The following is a 27,447-nucleotide window of genomic DNA, read 5'->3' as shown; positions in this document are numbered from 1 at the left end:
GGCTACTCTTATAGGTATCCTGCGGGATCAAGTGTGCAAAACCTACTTTCCCTGAATTGTCCTTGTAAATTTCCTTGTTCAAGAACAACTTAAAGGCTGTAATCCATGCTCTCTTCTCAATTGAGGGTTGGGCGAATTCGACTCTAAGTGCAGTACCTGCTACGCATCTCGGGACTGCCGCTATCTCCCTCAAAAATGTGTGTAGAGGGGTGTCAAGGTTGTCGGTTAATTTTCCATGCAAGATCTGAATAAAAAGGTATGAAGATCGTGGAAGTTGAATGTCTCTGATGTAAGCTATGACCTTGCATTGCATGGACCTGCGAGAGAGTAACTGATCAATTTCAGCTTTGTATTTCAGTGGTGGCTTTATGTGAAAAAGCATGGTCCACATTTCTGAAGATAAAAATTACATTTATTTATCTGAAGAAGATAATTCAAAGCATATTGCTAGCAGCCCTCGTAATATATGTTTTTCATTAGATCTCCAGCTTTTAAAGTTGTGGCTGTTTTTGTATGATGTTATTCAGGTCTCATGTATTTTTTCTATTCATGTATTCTTGCATGTGGTCATTGACTTTATTTTCTGATGTATGTTTGTATATTTTGTATACATTTTTTCAGATTCAAAGAAGTTGTTTTTTCTCCTCTCAGACACTGATCCATTTATTTTTTATATAGTGTTATATAGTTATATAGTGTCATATAGTGTCATATAGTTACTATAGTTATATAGTATAGTGTTTTGCTTTGGCAGCCAAAAAAATTTGGGGTAGAGCTGTATTCAGAGAAAGTAATGCTTTTATTTGATCAGCATTTCCTGGTTAGATCATTTAAATTATTGATATTTGTGTGTGTGTGTAGTTGATACTGGTATGTATGATTCACTTATTTATGTCAGATTGTTTTTTGTATTTGGATTGTAATGGCCTTTGGCCATAGACAATAATTTCTCTGTAATTATTTTTCATTATTTGTACGTGTCAGGGTTTTTCCCCTTTTGTATGGTTACTAAGTGTGTGCATAATGGAAAACATGAGCCAGAAAGACTAGAAGTCACTGTTTTCTTTTGTTAAAGCAGCTTCTGGAAGGCTGAACCAAATCCAGGAAATTAAATTGTAATGAGTCCCTCCCATCTCAAAGTTTGTGTTTAATTTCAGTTTGTACCTTGCAGCAGCAGGAGGAGGAAGAGGCAGGCAGGCAGGCAGGCACTGGGCTCACCTCACAGGGCAGCATCTTGTTTTCCTAAACAGTTTTCACCAATTGGATCCCAAGGGGAGAGCGCCCTTACATTATTAATTAACTCTGGTTGTTTTCACATGCGCCCCGGGAGACCGCGCAAGCTCACATCATGAAGCATCCTCCCAGCACAATATCCCAGCACGATACGTTTTAATGGTTTGATGACGTCAGAAAAAGCACCATTAAATAAGATTGTTCCGGGAAATTGCGCTAGGAAAATGCTTTTATGCTTTGAGTTTCACGCGATCTTCCAGGCGCGTAGCCATGTGAAAACGGACTCTGTTGGCAGGAAGGGGGAATGAGTTGAATAAGCATGAGTGCATCCCCCCCCCCCATTGCCTCCATGGGAAATGGTAATCTCTTCTTGCCAATTGAGTCCTTGCAAGGGGAGACCCCTTCCCTCCCCACCTATCAACTTTGGAAATATTTGGAAGGGAGACTTCAATCATAGGCTGCAATTCTAAAGACACTTCCCTGAGAGTAAGCACAAGGAAACATAGCACCATATTGGCACTATAGAAAAAGAAAAAAAGTGAGCATAAAGCTGGATTGTTTTTTAATGGTCCCATCTTTCCCTTCCCCTCATTTCCCATAGCCAGCCAGTTTCTTGTCATGCACGTCTGCCGACACTTGCCTCCTTCAGGGTCTGTTGTGTGTGTGTGTGTAGTGTAACTTGGTAGGTCAATGATTTAGAGGGAGGACTGTGTTCTGTGCAATTTTGTTGCCTTTCAGCACAAAAATAGCTGCCCCAAAGAGCTTGGATGCCCACATTGCAAAAAATGGGGCTGAAACTTAAGATAACGTAAAAATACAAATGGCTTAGATCAGAGCTGGCAATGCCCCAGCCGGGAAAAAAACAGTAATGGTGCATAGTTGATTCAGAACCCCCAGATCCAAACCTGAAATGGAATTTTTCAGTGCATACTCTTAGTAGATTACCTATTAATCCTAAACATGTTCACACTTTATCTAATCCCTGGGAGTATTGGGAGGGAATGGAGATTTCTTGGAAGTAACGTTCTATTTTGAAATTGGAAGGGACATTATGACTTTATGGTATAACAATCAAGATCTTGAAATTCCTTGTCCCAATTATGTTCCTTATTACAAGTGAGCATGTTTTAATATGTGAGTTGACAACAGTCATGGTGGCAACAAAAAAAACCAGAATTCTCAGTCAAATGATAAATTTGACCACTGGACTGACTTCAAATCAAAAAGGAAAAGGAAAGTATAGCATGCCTCTTTCCGTTGAAATGTTACAACTGTCTTACTCATTGGAGCCTCAGAATCTATAGGGATACTGGCTTTCTATTGTCTTTGATCACCTGAGTTCTGAACATTCTATCTTGAATACCAGTCAGGACAACTTTTATGTAGTAACTTAAGTCTATGTTCTCTGTTCTAGGTGTGCAGTGCAATACAGAATCAAGATTTTACTGTGATTGAAGATTACTGCACTGGGCTGCGGGCTTTGCTTTATCTGCAGAGCATTGAGGAGCTTCAAGACTGGGATGGGCAGAGTTCTCCAACTGTAAGGCACCAGAAAGGAAAACCTGTGCCCAAAATTGTTGACCTGATGGGAAAGGTATAGTCTGTACTTGATTTTCTATCAGCTGTGAAACCTGGGCCACTTGTCCCTGTTGCTGTGAGACAAAGTTGGAGAAAGGCATGACTGGATATTGAAGGTTTTTTTTTTAATCTCACAACCTTTACTACTGCACTTTCTTCCTCCTACACCAAATTAAGAAGAGTTTTAAAAAGTGATAGGAAAGGTGCTGTTGAGCTTGATGCATCATCATCTTGTACACTAGTAGGAGTATTCACTGCTGCCAAATTCCATCAAGAACTTAAAGTAGGTGAACAACAAAAGCAGGGTGTTGTGTTTTCTGGTATCATGGATTTTGATTCCACATAGCATGGATATATGCAATGTGCTTAAGACTCTATCCCTATATTGTAACCCTATGCACAGGACAATAAATGTGTTTTAGATGTTAATGTTGTAATATTTAGGTTCATTTTATACATATACCTAGTTGTATGGGTGGCTACTTGACACAGAGCCTTGTAGATGTGAAAGCAGAGGGACAAGTTATTTGTGTGAAATGGCTGCCAACTTGCCACACTGGCAGCTGCGATGGCACAATTGTAATAGATGCAAATCCAGGGGAGCTATTACATACAAGGAGCCTTTCATGTGAAACATACTCCCTATGGTTGTGTTTCATGCAACAACCACATCTCTCATTGTAAATAGGAACTAGGGCCAAAGGCCACCTATCTGGGCTGGAAAAATACCTCTCCCCAGAGACCTGATTAGCCACTAGAAATCCCAACAGACACTACTAAATGTAGCTGCATATTTGTCCATCCTATTGCCCCTGAAGAAGTAAAGAGTATCCAGTTACATTGATTAAACTCTATCTTGCTTTATCTCTCCTTTTGCTGGACATCCTGAGGTGACAGGGTAGACTGTACCACTTCAGATTGTAAGTGTGGGTATAATTTTTAACGTTTCCCTATGTAACTAAAAATAGTAAAAATAATAATCTAGCACATTTGGGATAAAAGATATTCTAAGCAAGCCATTGTCACATATGTATGTGATGTGTTGTCAAGTCTCAGCAGACTTATGGCAACCCTTTCAAGGAAAGAGGAAAGCAGAGGTGGTTGCCATTGCTTTCCTCGGCAGAGTTTTCCTTGGTGGTCCCCCATCCAAGTACTAACTTTGCTTAGCTTCTGAGATCTGAGGAGAGTGAGCTATACCATACCATTACATGTCCTCCCCCCTTTTTCTTTATGTGGGAGATAATTTAAACACTTTGTGACCTCAGTATTCCAGCACAACATTCCTTTTGAATCTTCAGTTCCAGAGCTGACCTCTCTGCCAGTCCTTGCACTCCTGACTCAGAGCATAAGAGAGCAATCTTAAGAAGGCCATTCCAGTCAGTCAGAAGGGCCATGATGGAACATAGGAGTAGAATATCTTAGATATGCTGGAGCCAGGCCGTTAAAGTACTTTATGGGTCATCACCAGCATTTTAAACTGAGCTCAGAAACAGCAAGCCAGCATAGACATAGCTATATAGTTCTCTATCTCTGTATGATTAGTAAGTTTATTAATGCCTTTGAAAATGTCATACCAATTGAACAGATTTAGCATTTGCCCAAGATTTAAATTTTGAGTCATATTCCCCGGAAGATCTCCATTCCCCCTTTCTCTCACTAATGTGGTGGTGCCAAGAGCCCGGGAAGCAGCCCTCTGGAGCCATGTAGGGATTCTCTCCACGTAGCTGCCAGGCTTAAGCATTCCCAATTTGCAATAGGATTCCTCAGGGACTGTTGCCAGCTGGAATAAGTTACAGCAGGCTCAGGGTGACTTTTACTTGCAGCTAGGAGCGCCATGGTCAGAACTGGCTTTTTAATTTGCTCCCCGATGGCTTTTGCCTCCCCCCCACTGCTGAGACTAAATTTTCAGCAGAAAACCTGAGCTTTTGTTTCTGGCTTCTGGAAGAGATTTGCTTTGAAGAGTGCTTTCAGTTATACATCATGCCTATTGATTATCCTTCGAAAAATCTAATATAACATGGTTGAAAATGTTGTATAAAGCAAAGATTTACAAAAGAATAGGATTTGGAGTGTCAGATACCTTCAAATCTCTGCTTATCATTGCTGAAGAGTAGAGTTCTTTTAGAGAGGGTTTCTTTGTTCTCTGTGAAGCTCTGAAAATTATAACATTACCTTTTTATTGTAAAGACAATCCTATCACTAAACTCTAGAGAATACAGTATTTTTGCTGGGGGGGGGGGTTTGGTTAAAAAAATCAAGCAATTTCTGTTTCAACTACTAACACTGTGGTTAAATCTCAGTTCAAGAGGTTGTGTGCCAACTTATTTTTATAAAAACATACACTGAATTTACATATGTCTAATAATGTGCATGAAAGGAACTTTGGGACTTTCATCTTTTGTCATACCTTTGTATTATGCTAAATAGCCATTGTCAGAAGATATTTTTCACATCATTTTGAATGAGAAGGAGGGCAAATTGCAATTCATACTTTTCACAGCTTGTCACGGTATCAATAATTAACTCTTTATAAGGGTATTATATGAAAAACTTCTTTAAAGAAACATTTAATAATCCAAAGTAATCTTAACATGAGAGTGACATCTTTAAAAAGGAATGAAGGGGGGACAAACATCATACACAAGGAAGCTTTGTTGTATGTACTAGAAACTTAAAAAGAACAGGAAATCCACAGATAAATGTCTTTAGACAATAGTTTAATGTTCTTCTATTTTTGCTTTAAGGAAAATGCAACCTTTTTTAAAGGTTTGTTTTCTTTAAAGTGAACCATTGAAAACAATATCTTACTCTCATTTTAACATACTATATTCCTCTGTATAAGGAATTATACTGTTGTTTTTATGTGGCATTAATGTTTTATTTTTTAACTGGTAAGCCATCTCGAGGCTCAATATGGGACAAAAGCCACTCAAGGTATCAAAGAAAGGATTCTCAGGAGAAGGATGTGTGGGAGTAATGTATTCTCTCCTCCCCATCCAAAAGAGGAAGAAAGAGATCCACACACAACCCCTTTTTTTACAGTGTTCTGTTTACCTGGAATGTGAAATGTACGGGAAAATAAAAACAGCAGCACCAAAGCAACTGGACTTCAGAGAGAGGGGCAAACCAACATCTTAATTCATGTTGCCTAAGAGTGCACTTGTTTGACTTTTAAGCTTCAGGAAACCCATTTGCCTACCTAGTGGATCAAATTTTGTAATTATAAATTAATGTATCATAATTAAATACTGCATACTAGGCCAGATACAAGTGGGGAAACCACAGGAACTTGTGGAGGGGGTTAGTTCATTTCCCCCTGTTCCCCACACTTATTTCTTCTTCCTCTCCTGGCAGCCTCCATATCCTCTTCCCTTTCCTTACTTTATTCTCTCCTTCCCACTTGCCAGCCAGCTGTTCTTTTATCTGCTCCCCATCTTCAGCTTTATTAATTATTTATTCAGGTTGTGCAGTCTCTCCCCAGTGGAGACTCAAAGCTGGTGAGGTAGATTGGAATGTGAGAGTGATTGGCCCAAGGTCACCCAGCAAGCTTCCATGGTAGACTGGGGATTTGAACCTGAGTCTCCTAAAATCCTAGTCTGACATTACATCACAATGGCTCTCAAATTTCCCTCCTTCCTGCCCCCTGGAAGCCAGTCCCTTGAAAAAGTGCAGCCAAGTTGGAAAAGTTGTGCAGTAGCAAGTCACTCAAGAGAGTTGTGCAGATGCTGCTGCTGGTTCCAGCCAAGTTGTGCAATGTGTGTGGAGGCTGCTGCTAGGACTATGCAAATTATATGGCTTCAACACAAATGGTACCAAGTTGCCACCACTAAAACTGAGTTGGTTGCACAAATTGCATAGTAAGCAAGTTGCCCGGGAGTCGCTGCTGGGCCTGATGAGACCTGCCTCAGGGTAGGAGGGAAGGGAGCAGGGGTAGACTGGGAGGGCAAAATAGTCCTGGAAAAGGCTCTTTCCTTCCTCCTGCCTTTTAATGGCAAAAAACAAAGTTTGAAGTCTGACAATATTGTTGTGACTGCCTAGCAACAACCACAATGGCCACTAAGATCTCAGAACATTCATTTCTTACAGGTGCTGCTTCTATTATTTTGGGTATTTTAATGTTCTAATTTTTTTAAAAAAATGTCTTTTTTAAGATTTCAGATTTTTTTGCAAGCTTGGAGCTTTGCCCAAGTTTGTAGAAAAATCTATCTTATCTGTTCATATTTCCAGTCTCTAGATTTAAGTATCCACAGATGGGGCTATGTTGAGAATTAGATATATTGATATTTATTATGTATGTGATATATCTGCTGACAGCATGCTATATCTACTGGCAGTAGTACATATGAAAAGGATCTTGGGATCTTTTCATAAGTTTCACCAAGACCATGTAACTGAACCTTCTCAATTGAGTCATTCCTGATGCATGATCCCATTTTCCAACCCAATTCTAATCACATTTACTTGGTAGCAAATCCTAATAATCTCAAGTGGGACATAGTTCTTAAAAGATAACTGTAAGATTGCAGCATGGTATTAAAGCAATGGGTAATATCCAAAGAACCCTTGACATTCTCTCCCACAAAACTCAACAGAATTTAAGTTCATAGCTGATTGCTAATGATTTGCCTAACGTTGTCTGGATTGCAGACAAATTTGAAAGCGGCTTCTACCCTCTAGAAGCATTTAACAGATGTTATCCAAATTTTATTCCATATTAATGTGTCCCAGGAATATAGGTCTTTTACCAGGATTGGTCACTTACTAGGGAAAAAGGGACAAAAAAGATGACAGATTTTTTTTTTAATCCTGCAGCTGTGTAACCTATCAACTAAAACTGGTCAGATTTGTCCTAAACCAAAAAACAGAAAGGGGCTTTTCCTACTCCGTCTTATCATTGGTATACTTTTTTTATTTTAAACTGGTGTCTTTAGAAAAAGATCTGATTACATATAGCACTGGTAGCAGATTTGAAAACTGCTTCAAAATCTGCATGCTGCTCATATGTTTGCATTGTAGATAATTTTTAAAAACTTGTAAAATGAGATTTTGTGTGTGTGTGTGTGTGTGTGTGTATTTATAGCACCTCTTACATCTGATAGTGATTCCTCCCCCCCATCCTGTCTCAGAAAACTATCCTATTGTATGCCTATGTAATTATAAAGATTAGATATTTTTTGTTACAGATAAGATTTGGCCAGGCATTTAAATGTTGGTATCTACAAGTATCTTTTATTATTTCCATGCGCTATCTCACAACTTGCATGATTTTTTAAAAAAGCTTTGGGAACCTCTAAGGGTTGCACACACAGCTTTGCTTGCAAAGAATACCTTAATCAGAGATCATGACCTTTTTAATTTTCTCTGATACAAGCTTTGTCAGTACTAAGTGTGAATGTCAGGCACAGTGAGGGAAAGCTGGGTTTGAAACATTGGAAAGACCTTCCGTTTCCCCACTCTGTCCCAGCGCTATCACACTTGACAGTTTTGTGAATAGGTGGGAATGGGAAAACAGATTTGTATGGTGCTGAGTGCAGAGTAAGTGGATTGTGTCCAGTGATACCACAAGAAAGCACCTCAGTGATATATTTTGATTTTATTATGATCTTCCTGCTTTGAATATATATTTCATCACTATTAAACAATCAGTTCATTCTCTGTCTGCGATACAGCTATAGGAAGATAACCTTATCAATTCCATGCTAGAATATGAATGCTTTGGATAAGCAGTGAACTTCTTATGCTGAATTGTCTTACTATCCTCTTGACAACCATTCGATGTAATTCTCAAATCTTTCATTTACATCTACCTAAATTTTCATCCTGTCATTCTTCTGAGAAGCTGATGATACCACAGGACTCTCCCCTCCTTCTTTTGTTTTTGAAACCCTTATACTCTATACAAAGTAATAAGCGTCCGGAGGACGCTTCGATCCAATGATAAACAGCTGCTACTGGCCCCTGGCCCCAGGGAGGCCTGTTTAGCATCGACCAGAGCCAGGGCCTTTTCGGTCCGGGCTCCAACCTGCTGGAACACTCTGTCAAAAGAGATCAGGGCCCGGGCGGATTTGCTATCCTTCCACCGGGCCTGTAAGACAGAGCTGTTCCACCAGGCATATGGTTGACTCTCTGGGCCTTCCTGCCGGCCACCTAGAGAAAGCTGCGCCCCTACAAAGGGTACCTACCACCTAGCCTTTGTCATATATTTTTGGAGGTGGTTGGGTGGTGGTTGCTGGTGAAATCTGCTGCCATATGTTATTCAAAACTTGCTGCTGTATTGCTTGTTGTGTGTGTTCTTTTTTAAATATTTAAGATGTTTTATTGGTTTTACAGATATATTTATATTATTGTATTAATTGTATTATTGTATTAATTGGAATCTGCCATGAGCCTGCTGGTGCGGGGAGGGCGGAATACAAATTGAATTAAATAAATAAATAAATAAATTGAGAGGAAAAGCAATTTTGCTTTAAGCCTATCTGCCCAGTCAAAGCATAGGAGGGGGAAATCTGTTTACTTGCTTACTTGCTAGTTTGTTTTCTCATATTTTGTGTATCTGGTTGGTTGTTTAATCTGTTGTGAGAAGGGTACATTTGAGACTCTGTGCTTTCTTCTGGTGATGCACTTTTCATAGTATCCCCACTTTCTGATGTGAGAGAGGCAGGTGTGAGAAATAGGGTCTTCTTGGTGCTTGCCTCAACACTGTGAATGCTCTCCCCAAAGAAGTTTATCAGATTCACTCTCTATTATTTTTCAGAAAGTGGCTGATTTCCCTCAAGGACCTATTTCAGCTTGACCTAAATGTTAACAAATGAATGCTCAGATAACATTTGTTGCTTTGATGTAGTGCTGCTGTGGATCTTTTAACTTAAATTCTGTTTTTACATGAATCAGTAATTAGAAATGTTTTTTTCATTGTATTTCCATTGATTACTTGTAAATATATATTTGTAAACCACATTTGGCCATAAGGTGCAGGATAAAAATAGCTGCATACATCTCTTCTGGATCAGCTTGACCTTGCGCTCAAACAGTAAATGTCTTACACCTCTGATGTCATTTCATCTGGCAAACAACTGTTGGGGGGAAAGGCTTGCGGTCATGTTATGAGTGACATCATGGTATTACATGATACTGTGATATATTTTGCAATCTATTCATCAAAACAGATCCTACCCTCTTTTGCAAAACCAAAACAAACATGGTGAATTCAGCAGCATTTTTACTGTCTTATTCAGCAGTGATAGGGGTAAGGTGGACGATCTTTTCTTGCAACTGACAAAAAATACTTGTACAGCAGAGCTTAGAGGACACTATTATCTAAGAAATATAGGAGTAAAGATTTTTTTCCCCCAAAGCAAGTAATCTAGAAGCTTTTCTGGAAAGTGCAAGTAGTAGTTTGATCAAAGTGTGTGTGTCTGTGTGTGCATGTATTTGTGTGTGAGTGTATTTCCGTAGTGTATCTGCAGAAGGCACTGTATTCCCCATGGTACAATTTAATCAATGTGTAGTCACTATCTAGTGTAGTCTATTGCTTCCAGGAACCTTTCATTGGTTTGCTTACTTGATCTTTCTCTGGAGACTCCTTGCAATTATGTCCAAGAAATGCACTTGTGTCAGCTGGTTGCAACAAAAAAGGTATTCCAATGTATCAGACTTTAGAGTGATTTCACCTACCTGTCCATAGATGAAACAAATTTTATACCTCACACAGTGGCCAAAATACAAACAACGTGTAAATAAAGCTTACTTATTCCTCTGGCAGGCATTCATTGTGTAAATGATCAGATGTATAGAAGCACGTTTAGGCTCACTACACAGATATTTGCAAGGAATTGCATACAGTATCAATGTACCTTGAAGTGCTGGAAGGATTTATCGAGCTAAGAAATTAATTAATTAATTAAATTTATTTGTTTAATACATGCTAAGAAAATATTAGATTCGTTCCCATTCTGGCCTTTTTAATTAATTGATGCTGGGGAAAATCTCACACTTCTGACTATGAAGTGAAAATATATATTTGGCATTAGAATAAAGAATAGTTCATAATTTTTTCAACAGTATTGGAAAAAAAATCTATAGGCTGCTTTTTGAATGCTCAAGGGGGAAAGAACATTCTTATCACTCTATGTTAGTTTGGGTCTGTTGTTTACCTTTATCTCTGAAATAAGCATCCTTGCCACTATCGATTTCGGTCAATGGAGGCTAAGCTTGAGAAACCACTCTAAGAGGCAAACTAACTTCAACATTTCTTATGAAAAGCAGCCTTGGGGAGCTTTGATTTTGAGTGGAGGTTCTTAACCCTTTCTCTGCCAGCTGTTCAATTCACTCCCGTGAACGGCTTTTCCCATTGAGGAGTCCTGATGAATGCTTGAGTAAACGTACATTTGAAACTTTGCTGCAGGTGAAATAGCTTTGGAAGGTAGTGGTTTTTAACACGAATACTGTCAGAGAAGACTTCGGTTCAAATGGCTTAGACTGGATTAACTCTGCATAGGATTGTGCTGTAAGAGCCCTGCTCCTCCCTTCAAACTCATAGCCGTGGAAGGTTGCTTCTCATCCAGGGTAGATCACATATATCCTACATGGAAAATCTGTGCATTGCTCAGATGCTTTGCAGTTATCCTAAAACGGCAGTTTTCAGTTGTAGAAGAAGAAAATCCTAGATCTTATGATAAACTAGAAAGTATGGTGGTTAAAAAAAGCTGACACTGGATTCAAAGAGGTACGTAACTGAATAACCCTTTCCCCAGGATTTGAACAGCAAGGAGCACTTTGTGAAATTGTACATTCCCTGTTTTTTCCCCACACTGGCAGCAGCTCTTCAGGGTCTCCTGTTGAGATGCTTGGTATTCATTGCTAGGGCTTGATCTCTCCATCTCTATGCCCCTGTGCACCAACTGCAACCTTTAGGCAGACTGATGTTGGCTATTCCACCTCTTAGGGTGGACCATCAGGCATCAGTAAGAGCCCAGGCCTTTTCCACTGTGGCTCCTACTCTCTGGAATGGGCTCCCTGAAAAGGTGAGAGGAGCCCCATCTGGTTGATCTTCTGGAGCCACTGCAAGGCTTGCCTTTTGGCCAGGGCTTTTGAAGGGGTGTGAATGGCAGGCATCTTGGGGGGGGGGGGTAGAATTTGACGGTTGTTACTTTATTTTAGTTTTAAATGTTTTTAATCTATTATTGAAGCTGCCTTGAACCCCAGAGAAATGTGGGGTAAAATATTGTAACAGTAACATAAAATTAATAAAGTACTATCTGATCCTTTTAACGGGAAATGCTGAAGACTGAACCTGGGATCTTTTGTATAGAAAGCAGGTGTTCTGCCATTGAGCCATTGTCTGTTCTTCTACAAGTTTATTCGAATAGGCCACAGATATATAGACCATGCAAGACGTGGAGAGACAACACTAGATCTTGGGGTTTCATTCCCCCCTCTCCACAGACCATGATATATTACTCTTCCCCTGGGCGTGCATTTCTTGTTGAGCTGTACATATGAGGTACTCATATTCCCATAAGGGCCATTCCCATTGGACATTCTACTTGTGGTGTTGATGTACGTTTGAGCCTAGAGTGTATTCCTATATCTCACTGTGTGTGGAGCCTGGATGTGTGTGAGTAGTCTCTTAACAGCTCTTGCAGAAGTTTGTCCCAATATTCAGGTCCAAAAATACCGATATAGTATTCCGATTCAACTTCCATTCAGAATTTGAATATATCTGGACCCCTATGGAGAAATCTTTCCAGGGGGCTGGAGGGGCCATTTGTCAAGCAAACTACACTAAAATTGCAGAACATCACGTTTTGCCTGTCCATTAAAGACATCCCAAGTTTTAAGTAAGTTGGACCAAAGGGTCCAATTCTACAGGCCCTGAACAAGCTCCCCCCACCCACTCTGCATTGTTTCCTGGGGGGGAGGGATCCAAGGACACAGGAAGCCTTAGCCAAACTCACAATAGCAACCAATGGCCAAAAGCCTCCCAGTACAAACAGAAAAAAGAAAGCCCAACAGAACCTGTGTCAAACCAGAGAATCCCATCAATGTCAAACCAGAGAATCTCAGCAGGAAAAAACCTCAATAATGGACCACTGTGCTAAAAGCCCAACAGAACTAGTGTCAATAAAAGATGTCAAGCAGAATCCAGGGCCAATGCAAGACCAACAGAACCAACATCAAACCAGAGAATCCCAGCATCTAACTCAGCAAGCCAGTAATACCAAGGCAGCAGCCAGACCTCGCAATGACATATGGCAAGCAAGCAACTCTGACATAGAACCATACTCAGTAATGCTGCCTCATGTCTGCCTTCCTGATATTATTCAGGAACGTAAATACCAATTTATCCTAATATACCAGAATAAGCCAGATATATCCAGATATACATGAATAATACCAAATAGGTATTTTGGGGTATATATTTAGTTTGGGAATACTAAATCGCATAACCCTATTAGAACTACAAACATATTTGCAACCTTGGTAAAACTATGGAATGCTGTAAGATGTAATTTTGTCAACAGCTAAGCAATTCTCAGTGGAAATTATTTAAACAAAGTGTACTGAGATTATAGTGAGGTAGACTGAAAAATGGTTTAATCTCTATGTGGCTTTATATACTATATGTTAAATTTTGATGTAAGAACACAGTTTAAGGTTTTGTCTTTATCAGTAAACACTGCCATTAAACAAGAGGGGAAAAACAATAACAACAGTGTATTCCAGTTAACTCTTTAGCTCTGGCAATTTTCATGTGTTACACTGCTAACTTTGGATGCCATGCCAGGAATATCCGGCTCCCAATGCAAAAGGATTTAAAAATAAGTCAAGTGCTGCCAAAAATACATAATTCTTTTTTGTACTCTCCAGTTTGTTTTACTTACAAAATCGGCCTGGTCATACCCTGCAGCATGCATTCATTACAGTGATCTTTGACTGGCAGATGCAAAGTAATAGGATGCATATTTTAGTGCTTATTATAATACCCTGTCCAAAAACAACTTGACAAATTTGTGATTTCGACAGTCTCTCATTTTGCTGGCTGCGGTGCTCTGTGATTGCCTGGTCCACGTGGCTTCCAGATTATGCATACCACCAATACTTCTCATTAAAATGGCCACAGTTCACCAGTTTCGGTAGCTTGGAACGAACTTGGAATGAATTATTATACAACAAAGAGGCTGCTGTCATGCAGAACAAAAGACAAGCCAAAGAGAGCTTTGGCTTAATGAGGCTAAGTGAGTGGCTCCCCTGCATCACCAGTTACTTGACGGCCTTTGAGCCTGGCTTTTTTCCCTCCACATGCCAAAACCTTTGGCCTATTATTTTGTGTTTATGCACCTTGAGGCTAATATACATTTTAATATGCTGCACATCGAGGGGGGAAAATCAGCCATTAGATTACAACATGTGCATTCCCTGTTAAATTAATGACAGCCGAACACAGAGATAAATTTAGGTTTTCATATTTAATTATAGCGCACTGCAGTACGTTTAGCAAGGATAAATTGCACTATTATTATGTTTCAATTTTTTTGACATCTTTTCCTATTAACCACGAACCCTTACCCCCCTCTACTTCTTGCCATACACAACATCTCTGTATGTTCCATCAACCCCACACTCTATCACAGTTTCACTCAGTACATTTTTGCCTGCATATTTTTTTCTCTCATGTGTGACTTAGGTTTAGATTAATAGACAGATAAAGCAAGTAAAGAGAGCCTTTAGTTCATGTCAGGAAGAACTGCGAGACAAAAGGCAAGGAGATAATTGACTTAAGTAGCTAGGTCTTCTGATACAAATGCTCATCTTTGTATTTAGTACCATCTTCTGACTTTCATTGCTGAATGTTCTAGGTGATTGTGAAAATGGTTCAGCAATGGTGGGGTTTTTTTGGTTGTTTCTAGCAGCTATGGAGAAAGCTGTTGGCTCACTGTCAATGCAGTCCTAAGCAGAGTTACACCTTTCTACGTCTTTTGAAATCAATGAACTTAGAAAGGTGCAACTCTGTTTAGGATTGCACTGTGCAATCCCGGAGTATATACCTGAGTATATGATCAGTAGTGTAAATCAACCTTTTCTTGATTATTCACTTCATTCAGAATTTGAGTTTTACCTCATCCCTTTTGAAAAACTGGTTGAGAGCTAGATTGACCTGGATTGAGAGTTTGAGACATAGAGCTGGATTCTGTACCTGTTTATCTAGAATACAAATGGATTTGACTTCAAATGAGTTGAGGAATCTCTGAAAATGTTCCTTGAAATAAACCTCATTTTTACTCAAATTGAAGGGTATTTTAATTAAACAGGTTTAGGATCCAATTATTATTCAGGTTTTTTTGAGGGGGAAATATATACTGTTATAATAGTAACTAGAGATGGGCACAATCTGAATTACGATTTCAAAAGAAACCCGATTTTGGCGTTTTCGCCATCATGACTCAGCTAAATGGTTCTGTCCATGGCAACTGATCCAGTGGTCGGGAGTTTGCTTGTTTGGGACTTGATCGGATGGGTCAGTTTCTGTTCGGAATTGCAGACACTCTGGCGCTAGTAATTTATTCCCGGGGCAACAGAGTCAGGGAAATGAGCTGTGTTTGCCCTCCTTCTGTCGCCCTCGAAACACGAATGGAAGCCCAGCTTTCCTTGATTAGCAGGCTTCCTTCCAACCACGGAGCAGTAACCCAGGGGAGGGAGGGGGAAGGGGGTGGGCACAAAGGAAAGGCAAAAGGCAGTGCGGGAGGCTGGGAGGCCGCCTGCGCTGTTCGCCTTTCCCCAGGACAAGGGGCACGCGGGCAAGCCAGCCGCCCCTTGTCTTGCGGGGCAGGTGAACGGCATGGGCAGCCTCCAAGCCACTCATGCTGCCACCAGCTCCGCAGCGCACTGGGACAGCCTGCTTGCTGCGTGGGCAGGGGCGACTCAGGAGCTCGCGCGCATGCGCGCACAAGAGCCTGACTGTGGTTGCCCTGGGCGCTGGCCTCCCTGATTCCCGATTGCAGACCGGAAACAAGAGTTGATCGTTTAGAATCGGTGGCCTGCATTCGGCAGCAGCCCAGATCCACGAACGGCTGAATCGGAATTTTTTTTGGGATCGGGCCCATGTCTAATAGTAACCTTTAGATTCCAAGTAAAATGGAAAGCCAAGCAAAGGATGTTCAATTGCATTACTAGAACGGAAGTCTTTTATGATTGAACAACAGGATTTGAGTCCAGTGGCACTTTAGAGACTAACAAGAACTCGAGTTCAGCAATCTTACACTGTAATGTGCCCTTGAAGCTTTTTTGTTGGAGGACAGCCTCTTTCAGGTCAGCCATGGAACTCAAGTTCGTTCATAAGTTCAGAACCATGGAACCCCTGGGGCTGAATAAAGACATAGAATTCTTATCTCACTACAGAGGCTAATTCCTACTGTAATCAAAATGCACTATATATTTACATGCTGACTCACTGCTTTGCTTCACCCCATGTGCCTCCTGACTTGGATATAAAGTCTTAGGGATCTCCATTCCTTCTTGTATCTGAAGAAGGGAGCATCTGAAGAAGGGAGCATTTCAAATCTTATACCCATAAACCTTGTTGGTCTCTAAGGTGCCATTGGACTCAAATCCTACTCTTCTATTGCAGACCAGTGCAACTGCCTACCTGAAACTATTTCATGATACAGAAACTTTAACTGTGCTACATGATGGAGAATTCTCAATGGTTCAGTGGCCATGTTCACTTAGAGTATTTCCTAGTACAGAATGAGAAGCCCCTGGAACTGTGTATTGTGAAATATATCTGATGATTGGAGGGAAGACCTTTATTTCAATGGAACTTGCTTCCAAATGAATGTGTATTGGACCTCAAGGAACTCTGGAACCATTTGTCTGTCACCTTATTATTAGCTGTGCAGTCAGTTGAAGTAGAATACTTCTAATATATTTAAAGGCAGTATTAAACAAATATTTCAGATTGCACAACTAATAAAGAATTTAGCATTCTATGCCATAAATAAATCACATTTTAAAAAATATTATACTAAGGCTGCTACAGTGCAAATGGAGGATATTCCCTTTAATGTCCTGATTGTGATTTTAACCAAATGCTGCACAATGCCAATGAGGTTTAATTTTTCCAGATGTCCTATTGTGACATGTCCTTACCATGTTATTCTGGAAATATGCAAGGCTATTCATAGACGTGTAGCATTTAACATTTTTAGGCTGCTTTGAAATCAACTCTGTTGCATCCCAGTTGTAATTAATTTTACCCAGAGGTAACTTATTTTACAAAGTGGGTGTAAGCAGGAAGAGATTTCCAACTGCTACTGTGACTATGAAGAGGTATGATACTATGCTACAGGCCTTTCTCTTAAATTATTCCTTATTGGACAGTTGTTCCATGACAAAAGACCCTATGATTTGGTGACCAAAAGGGTCATGACCGGAATAATAATCACTGTTTTAAAGCGAGTCTGGATCTTAGTGATATACCATTCATCATAGCAGATGACCTGAATCTGCTGGTGGAAGTATTTTCCTCGATGGCAGAGAAAGACAGTTCTTAAAATTTGGAGCTAGCACTCTCGTTCTGAACCTCTATTATTTCAAGTGTCTTTTTTGCATCAATGAAGCACAGTTTTCTAGATATTTTTCAGTCTGTAATAAAATGTGGTAATTTATTCATTTTAATAGAAACTGCAATGTATAAGGTGATTTTTGTTCTTTTATCTTGTCCTTCCATATATCGTTGTGAGTTGAACCACTTTTATTATTCAGGTGCCAATGGATAGTTGAAAGGTTGTGGCAAAGGGACACTTAGAAAAGTTGTTTGCCCTTTATGCTTCCATTTAGCAATCACTCTTAGAAAGTGCTACATCAGAATAATTTGCTGTATGGAATTATCAGTTTTAATCTGTTAATGAAATAACATTGTTTTGTATAACAGATCTTTTGCAGAGTCCTTTTTATGGGAGAGTTATTGAAATGAACAACAAAGACTTGCAAAAGATACAAAGCAGCATGGAGGTATTTTGTAGGTGGGTCCCAAAAAGTAGAATAAGTTTAGATGTGATGTCCTACTTCAGAAAGTTTGAGAACCATCACCTTACTCTGTTATAGGTGATATTATTGTGTTATTGCAAGGTGATACATTGCAATAGACTACAACTCTCTGTTGTACTCTATTCCCTGTTTCCTTATAAAAGTGACCCCTTAAACTGTTCCATTAGAATGTAGTTCTAATCCCTTAATAAGAATGCCCTCCCGACCATTTCTGTTTAGAACATTCTGAGAAATGATAAAAGTGTAGGGGTCTTTCTGACCTCATCAGGCAAGCCATTCTGCAAACGGGGAGCTAATAAAAAGCAAAGTCTGTGATCAAGGTGGGCTGGCTTAAGCAGAGGAACAACCAGTAGGTAGGAAAACAAGGTACGCAAGACCATATGGGGAGAGGTAGTCCATTAGATACAGGAGTCCTAGGCCATGAAATACTTTAAAGGCCATGAGCAGCACCTTGAGTGGAACTTGGAAACAAACTGGCAGCCAATGTAGCTGCTTTTAAATAAGTGAGATACGTTCCCATTCGCTTGCCTCTGACAATAATCAGGCTGCTGCATTCAGAACCAGTTGCAGTTTTTGGGTTGTCTTCAAGGGCAGCCCAATATACGTGTTAATCCAACCATGAGGTTAGAGTAGTATGGTTAGGTCAGCTGATTCTAGGAAAGGAGAGAGTGGATGAACCAAATGCAGGTGGTAAAATAGGCAGTCTCAGCCACTACACCAACCTGCTTTCTTCACACAGTAAGGACGGGTCCATGAGCACAACTGTAAGAGTCTAATTGAATCTGCATTATTTAATATTTGTTTAGATTGTTCGTATGCAGTCTTCTTTATCTCTTACAGCAATTCTGAGCATGGAGCTGGATTCACTGGGGGGTGGGTGGGAGGGGGAGGTAGTTGAGAATTCCCTGCATTGTGCAGGGGGTTGGACTAGTTGACCCTGGAGGTCCCTTTGAACTCTATGATTCTGTGTTGGTATGTGTATATTTAAGTCAGCAGACATCTTCCCCCAAGTATGTGCATGTGTGCGTGCTGTCAAGTTGCAACCAATTTACGGCAATCCTGGCAAGCAGTTTCCCAGGCAAGTGAGAAACAGAGATGGTTTGCCAGTGCCTTCCTCTGCAGAGTCTTCCTTGATGGTTGCCCATCCAAGAATCATAGAGTTCAAAGGGACCTCCAGGCTCAACATTCCAATCCCCTGCACATTCACAACTACCTTCCCCTCCCACACCCCCATTGAAGCCTGCTCCATGCCCAGAATTGCTGTAAGAAATAAAGACTGCATATTAACTTGGAAGGGCAACCCTGCGTAGCTTCTGATATCTGACCAGATCAGGCTACATTATACCACCTTCCCTCCCCTTCTCTCAAGTATCAGGCACAAACATGAAGACATTTTTCCAACCAAGGAAGGCTGTTCACCTGTGCAACATATGCTTCATTTCTTCTACAGGAGAGTTAAGGAAGGAGACATTGCTGCACCTGCATGTCCAGTTCATAGAATTAATTCTTCAGTTTAGTTGGCTTGTTACAGGGACTAACATCCCTTTAAGCACTGCACTATGCTTAGAAGTAGGTCTTGGTGAGTTCAGTTGGCATGAATAAGACTGCAGTACTACTCAGAAATCCCATCACAGCACTATATAGCTTGAAAGATTCTGGCAAGACCTGTATTGATTTCCAGGAACCTCATTCAATCTTATCGCACTTGTGTATTCCAAGAATTGATGCTTAAATACACCTCGCCTCCCCCACCTATTATTATTACTGTGGTCTGTGGTAATAGACAAGGACCTTATTGGCCCTTTATTCAGATCAGCAATAGTCCATTTTTAATGAAGTAAGCTCTGTATTACATTGGGTTCTGCATCTCTGATTTTGATTGTCATGTTAGTTAGGGATTTTCATGTAATTCATTGTACAACCTATGTATAACTGGGTCAATATATGCCATGCCTAGTGTCTGCATTCTTACATTTATCATTTTTTACAACCTGCCTTTTTAACTATGGGGAATAATTAATGAATGCTGCATATTACCCTCCAGTAGTGGATTTTTTCGCTATGCTGTCGATTTATTTCACAGTGCATAAATACCAACTGAGCATTTCATTTAAGCTTGTTTGAGTTTACTTTAGATACCCAATAAGCATTACAAAGAGATGTCTATTTTAATTACTAGCCATCCGAGTACTCAGCTGTTAATATTATTTGAAAGATTAGTTCCTATCCTATTATTAGGATTATTATCTAGTATTTTCTAATGGGTTGGTATGATGCAGTGGATAGATTATTGGGTTTTGCTATAAGAAATCTAGATTCTCTGCTGAGCAACTTCGCAGGATAGCAAGAGATTACTACCTTCCTTTGCAAGCTTGCTGTGAAGTGAAATAAGGGTGTGTACAAAGGTACCACTTTAAGAATGGCAGAAGATGTTTTTGTGCTCTGTCAACACCAATACTTCAGCAGATCCAAAGTAAGCTCTCTATAGGTTTGATCTACCAGTGAGGGGATTCATTGGCCAGAGCAGTGATATCACAAAGCCACCTACAGAGAGAGAGAGAGAGAGAGAGAGAGAGAGAGAGAGAGAGAGAGAGAGAGAGAGAGAGAGAGAGAGATTTGAAGCCATGGGGAAGCAGGAGATTTGGGGCGGAGGAACTGAAAATTTGGGAGGAACTTAGAGAGATGGAATACCTACTTTCTTAATACAGCTAAACTTATTTTACTGTGTTAACAACATAACATGCATAATTCATAACTGTGTTAGCATATAAAATTGTACTGTTTAGCATATTTATGAAATTTAAAAGTATAAATACTCTAGTTTTTCAAACTAAATTGCAAATATACTCAATACTAGAGAGAGGGGGCTGCAAAGCACTGCACCGTATGCTGCCTAATTTTTTATACACACACAAAGATAAAAGTTTACAATATATACTATCAATTTTGTAGTAAACAAAAGGAGTTTTTTTTTAAAAAAACCTTAGATTTAGAAACTGTTTTCATACAGTCACAATATTAAGGACAGTAATAAAACAGTAATTGCAAAACCGAACTATTCAAAAAGGCTTTTTACTCAAATGGGAGGGCTGCACTGTAGGGATGGGGTCTCAGGTGCTTCACTAACAAGTTGGGGATCATAGACTTCACCATTTTTGCCTTATATATTATCTGCTGCTTTAAATGTGTACTCCTATGTACAACCAGCGCTCCATGCTGTCTAATGTTAGTCCTAGAACTGATTATGTTTTGCTTCAGTATCTTTACTATGTCTTGGATCCTTGCTAATGCTATGTCTTTCAACTTGTATATGTTTACCTTATAGTATTGTATTGAAATGTACTTACCTGATACTTATTGTATTAACCTCAAACTGTGTAATCCGCCTTGAGTCTCAGTGAGAAAGGCAGACTATAAATGACGTAAATAAATAAAATAAATATTTACTTCATTTATACACCACCTTTCTTCCCAAGCGTACCCAAAGTGGCTTACATTCTTCTCCTCTTGTCCATTTTATTCTCACAACAATCTTGCAAGCTGGGTTAGGCAGAGACCCTATGACTGACTCACCCAGCTATCTTCCATAGCAGAGCAGTTATTTGAACGTGGGTCTCCCACATCCTAGTCCCACACCGTTAACTAGGGTTTCCAGGTGTCTGCTTTTTACCCAGACAGTCCTATATTTTGGGGGACTGTCTGAGGAAAACATCCCCTAAATACCAGACACCTGGCTGGTCCTTCCCTCCAGAGGCAACTCCATTGCCCAGTATGGCCCAGGCCCAGCAGAGGCCCCTGATGCACTTGTGTCAAGCAGCCCACTGCCCACCCTTGGAGGCTTCATCCTTGCCCCTGATGTGGAGTCTCACTAACAGCAGCCACATTTTGTGGTGTATGAGGTCCTCTTCTTCCCCCCTCTGGTGCTCCTCTGCAGCCCCCAGGCCAGTAAACCAGGAATGTGGGCAGCTGCCCCCTAGTAATTTTCCTTTAGGTCCCCTGAAGAGGACTCACCTGTGGCTCCCCAGCGAGTCTTCTTGTATGTGTAACAGCCCTTCTTCTTGGCATCCTCAGTTCAGGGCTATAAGAACTGCTGATACTGTTGGATGGCAACTGGGCCCATCTCCATCCTTTGGAGGGCTTCCTTCCCATGGCAGCCTTACCAACTACCATGGAGCAGGCCTCAATGGGTCCTGGAGTGGCTGCTGCTGGACTGGGCCTGGAGGCCCCCAGCTTCTCCACTAAAAGGAGCCCCAATGCTCTTGAAAGGCTCCTGAGAATGCATGCACCCCCCGCCCCACTCAAGTGCCCGGGGACCCTGAGTGACCTCCAGGATCCAGCCTGCCTGCCTTGATTAAGAGGACCCTGCAGATCTGTTCTCATATTGCTCTTGCCCCCAGTCTTAGAAGGGGGAGATAGTGCTGCTGCTGCCCCTCTTGACCATCCTCCAGCAGGCTCCCCCACACTGGCCACCCACATTAGTGGATCATGTGACTGGCTTGGCCCTTGTGGCTCCTTTGAGAGTCACAGCCTTTCTGCTTCTGCAGGCAGCATACTCCCTCTGCCAAGAGAAAGGGCCCCACACAAAGGACCCTGGCTTCCCTCTTTAAAAAAAAATAGTTTATATATATATATAATTGAAACTCTGGTGACCCTGCATTGGAGCAGGGAGGGAGAAGGCACTTCCTGTCCCAATTCTGGGACTTGCTGCAGGAGCATGATGCTGCCACAACCCCCTGCCTCACGGGCTTCCTCTGCTATTACCCAGGCCACTGCCCAGTCCTGTCGCCTGTGATCCCCTTCTTGAGTCAGGGAGAAAGGAAAGTGGTGCGGCTGCCTGGTGCTTGCTACTGCTGTCCACTGCTGCCACAACCAGCCACCACAACTTCTATTTGCTGCTTTGTGCCCTCACTGCCACACCGCTGCCGCACAGCCACACCGCTGCCACACAGCTTCCTTGCTGCTTCCTCTCTGTCGTTGCTTGCTGCCGCTGACAGCTGGGTGTGTCATTCCTTGAAGCAGGCTGCAAGCAAAGTGATGCCATGCCCAGCCAGCTCCCTCTTAAATCCCCAAGTGGCAGACCTGAGTTAGAACTGCTCCAACCAGGCCCTTCACTCGTCCTGCTCACTGAGCAGTCCAGCCAGTGAACTCCAATTGGCTGGCTGGAATTTGAATCATGAGCAGCCTGTGCTTCCCTGTGTGGAGCCTTTGGGAGCCGCTGGGCTCTGAACATGGAAGTCGCCATATGCCACACCTCCCTCCCCATCCCACAGGCCACAACCTGAGTCACAGGTGAGTCTGATGTTTTCTGTCATACACACTGTAAAACTGAGAAGTAGTTATGGCTAAAGAATCCTTGAAGATGTCTGTCTTGTCTCTCTTCACCTTTAGATAAGGACACTAAACACATAATTATAACTAATTACTACTAATCATTGAATTATATTTTGCCTTAGCATTTTCTTCATTTTTCTACAATCTTGAACACACTTAAGCGAGAAATTCTTCTGAGATTAGACTCATGTGAAAGTCTTATAAGTTTACATAAGGTCCATTTTATGGTGTTTTTTTACAAAATACAATCTTTATGGCAAAGCACATGCACTTATACCCCACAGTGCTTCGAGTGATGTGGTGCTACAGGATTGGCCTGTTGGATGCTTGAACCAACAATCACAGTGAGAAAATAATACCTCACAGCACACTTCAAAAAGGTTAGAGTGCACACACATAGAAATTATCACAATATAGGAAGAAGAAGAACATCCTGTGTGGTTTCTATAATTGGAATGAAAGTATTTATAACTGTGATGGTCTGTCAGTGATATAGGGACATTTTTCTTAGACTGAACACTTGATAACATTACAATGGTTTTAGATCTCTCTCTTTTTAATTGAGCCACTTTCTGGTCTTCCTTATTACAGAAATCTTGAACGTTTGGTTGCAGAATGTGAAATAAAGCATAGTAAGAAAACATAATAGCAAATGACTGATTGTTCATTGATTTCATTCATTTTAGGGTATCTGTTTTTAGTGAGGCTTTATAAATTCATAAGGGCTTAGATTATATTTGCAGGTTAAAATATGGTCACTATCAGAAAGGTAGCAAGTAAGGTCTTAATAATGTCTCCAGGAAATTATTCAAATTTTGTAATGTTAGCAAGTGCAGGCAAACAGCAGCTTGTAAACTGCATACTGTGCTCCTGGGCGGTTCATGAAAGTGAACTTAAGTTAATGAGGTTAACATGCTTGGAGAGTAGTAGAGACTTGCCCTCATTGCCTTCACTGTCACAGCTCATTGCTGGGACGAAAATAGTTCCAGAAAAGAAATGACTGGATGTAGTTGTGCTGCCTTCAACAGCCATGTGATCTCTGGGATATCGCCTTAAATTGGGTCCTCCCTCAGGCAAGTCTTATGAGATTCATATTGGCCGATATCTGGATAGAAAGCTGGTCATGAATGTTCATCTTTAGGAAAGAACTAGATAAAAATAAATTAGGGATGAAAATGAAGGCATAGCAAGCTTTCTGGGATCTGAGGGGGAGAGAGGATGCAGAATTGAAGAGGCAATTTTTAGCTAGGGTACAGGATTCAAGTAATGTCTTCTAGCTCTGTGGAACTTTGGCCCAGCCAAATAATACCACCAAACAACAGTGACTTTTTAAGGAACCACTTAGTAACCTTTATTGAACATTTACCTTCACAGAACATTATATTAATAGTTTAAATTCGCACACGAACGTGAACATGGACTCTGATGTAATTTTACAAACTGTATAAATTATTTGAGAAGATAGTAGCATACATCTTGGAAAACATGATGGGCCAGCTCTTTAATATCATTTTCCTTGATTTTTCCATGCTGCCAATTAAATGATTGGCAGAGAAACAATTTTGGTATTAAGTAGCTGATGCACAGCCTTAGCACATGACCATTGTCAGAGCCCCCTGCTCAGTCTGGAAAGAATACTTTATATTTTGTGCTCATCTTCTCAGCCCATAAACATGTTTCCTCTTCACATAACACACCAGCTGTCATTGGAAAAGGGCTGTAAACTTTTCTCCATTCCTGAACATTATAAAAGTGTAATAAAATAAAAAATAATGTAAAACAATGGAGATTATTGAACAGAATTAAAATACTAGGCGTAGATGCTTTTATTGCACATGGTTTGTCTTTGTATATCATAGTTATAAAAATGCTAGAACTCCTGGTTCATATACCAAATATAAAGATGAATACTAATTTAGTGAGCTAATCAAGTATAGAGGTGAGAAAATGAATTACACATCAGCAAGTCTGTGATTCAGACCTTGCCTTTGCTTTGGTTAAGCCACTCTTTTCTAGCCTCAACACCTCCCCAAACTAATATGAAGGTGAGCAAGGTCTATATGCCAGGTCATGCATGTTCTAGTAGTCTATATTGCATAGGGTTGCCAGGTGTCCCCTGATGACTGGGGGAACTCACTGGATTGCAGAGGGGCTTGCTGGCACCGTCACATCACCAGCTATGCACTGACATCACTCCCTATGTATTCAGAAGAGACATCAGCACATTGCCAAGGGACAGCAGGGACACTCTGTTATTTAGGGAAATACCAAAATGTCCCTGGCATCCCCTGGTGATACACTGGGGCCTGGTGTCAGTGTGTCAGAAGGTTGCTCAACCCCACCCCCACCCCCAGTTTCCTACCATTCTCTCCCCTCTACCAGTCATTATCTCCTCCATCAGTATCGGGAATGATAAGCCTAGTATCGCAAAACCTCTGCTTCACTGAATATTATAAGATAATGAGCTGAATCCAGTTCCATGTTTCTGTGGGTTCCAGGACTTGCACCCTTAGAGGGCTACCTTCTCAGCTCTCCAGATTTTGGGGGACAGTTCAGGTTTCTGCTCTGGTTTCAACATGGTACTTTTATAAAAACATTATATGCTCAATAGTAGAAAAGAGCAAGAGTCCAGTAGCACCTATAAGACTAACCAAATTTGTGGTAGAGTATGAGCTTTCATGAGTCACTGCTCACTTCTTTACATACGGCTAGAATGTGAGTCCATCTGTCCTTATATCTTGGAGAGTGGAGTGCAGGGGAATGATTTTAGATGCTGAATGACAATAGCAGGTAAATGACAATAACCAGTGAATAACAATAGGTGTGATTGAATTAGGTGGGATAATGCAGAGGGGTAGTAGGTGTGGAGAAATCAGCATGGGTAATGAGACAGGAAGCCTAGATCTTGATTCAATCCAGGTAGATATGTTGTCTTGATCTTCACGCTCAACTGGCCAGTCAGTCAGTTACAGGGAATAACTCAGTCTGTGGATGACCAAAGCATGAAATTATGGTCCAAGTTTACCTAGGCAGGAAAATTTACATAGGTATCGCTGGGAAATGACATTACAGAAACAATGGGTTGATGAACCTGTCTCAGGCCTTAGTAGAAACAGTTTTGCAAACTGCAAACAATGGTGGAGAATTTTCTGAGGAGAGAATCCCTCCCCCAAGAATTCTTTAACTATTAGTAATTTTCTGAACCCCGCCCCCAAATATAACATTTCCCAAAATGGCCATCTGTAACCAACTTATCTTGCAACAGCTGAAGCTGTGAGGTACTCGGAAGCCTACCATGGTGGCTAGTAAACCAAACAGTGGGCAGAAAGTGAAAATCAGCCCCAAAGTTCTGCTTATCTTCTTGAGTTTTGAACCAATCCTGGGGATTCTTCCAACAAGCAAGCGCCAGCCACTGGCCAGCCAGTCAGAGTCCCTGGAACATTCCTGGATGGGAGGAAGGATGACCACTGATTGATACATTTTCCTTTGGACAGGGATATTGCAGGCATATCTACTTCTTTGTAACCAGCCAGCAAGAATCTCCAGGGTTTTCCTTGTACATACAGTCTGAAAGCCTCAACCCTATTCAGCAGTCTGTTATTTGTTTTGGACTAGTACAATGGAAGTAGGTGTGTGTGTGTGTGTGTGTGTGCGTGTGTGCGTGTAATTTAAAATAAGTTTTAATACCCTTTTATTGAAAATAGGGTTGGCTATGCTCCTTTGTTGAGTTTGTGTTTATGCTGGGTCTTATATACTCAAGCCAAAATGGCTTTTATGGAAACAATAAAACTTCAGCTGTGATGTTCTGTTTGATGGACTCTCATTTGAATAATGTTCTTCTTACCACAATGCTCGTAGAATTGATAGCTTACCGATAAACCAGTGACAATATGTCTTTGCTTCTTTAGCAGAGTTTTTAAAAACAGGGTGTTTCTTCAGTTGTAGAAAAGAGTACAAATTTCAAAGTGAAGAATCCCTTAGAATGATTGACAGGAGTATGCTAAAAAAAACCTGTTTCATAATACTTGTGTATAAATTTACACAATGAAGTGGTAAATTAAATTTGCTTGATCTCCATTTATGTAGAAAGATTTATTGTTTGTCTTATTTCATAGAATCATAGAATCATCGAGTTGGAAGGGGCCATACAGACCATCTAGTCCAACCCCCTGCCCAGTGCAGAATCAGCCTCCTGCGCTGGGCAGGAGGCTCCTTCCTCCTTTTGTGAAGTCAGTGTGAAATACAGTAGACAAGGGT

The 27,447-nt window shown here is 40.8% G+C and overlaps 1 protein-coding gene across 1 annotated transcript in view; it reads left to right on the top strand.

The window, feature by feature from the left end:
• Window positions 1-27,447, top strand: part of DPYD (dihydropyrimidine dehydrogenase) — a 765,031-nt gene that overhangs the window by 664,196 nt on the left and 73,388 nt on the right. The window contains exon 20 of the mRNA XM_054980010.1: window positions 2,648-2,827. Coding sequence (XP_054835985.1) covers window positions 2,648-2,827 — 180 coding nt within the window. The remainder of the gene's footprint in view (window positions 1-2,647; window positions 2,828-27,447) is intronic.

Source organism: Eublepharis macularius, chromosome 5, assembly GCF_028583425.1.
Source record: "Eublepharis macularius isolate TG4126 chromosome 5, MPM_Emac_v1.0, whole genome shotgun sequence".
NCBI classification, from domain to species: Eukaryota; Metazoa; Chordata; class Lepidosauria; order Squamata; family Eublepharidae; genus Eublepharis; species Eublepharis macularius.
The sequence above is the reverse complement of the archived record's forward strand: the minus strand, read 5'-3'. Positions and strand labels throughout refer to the sequence as shown.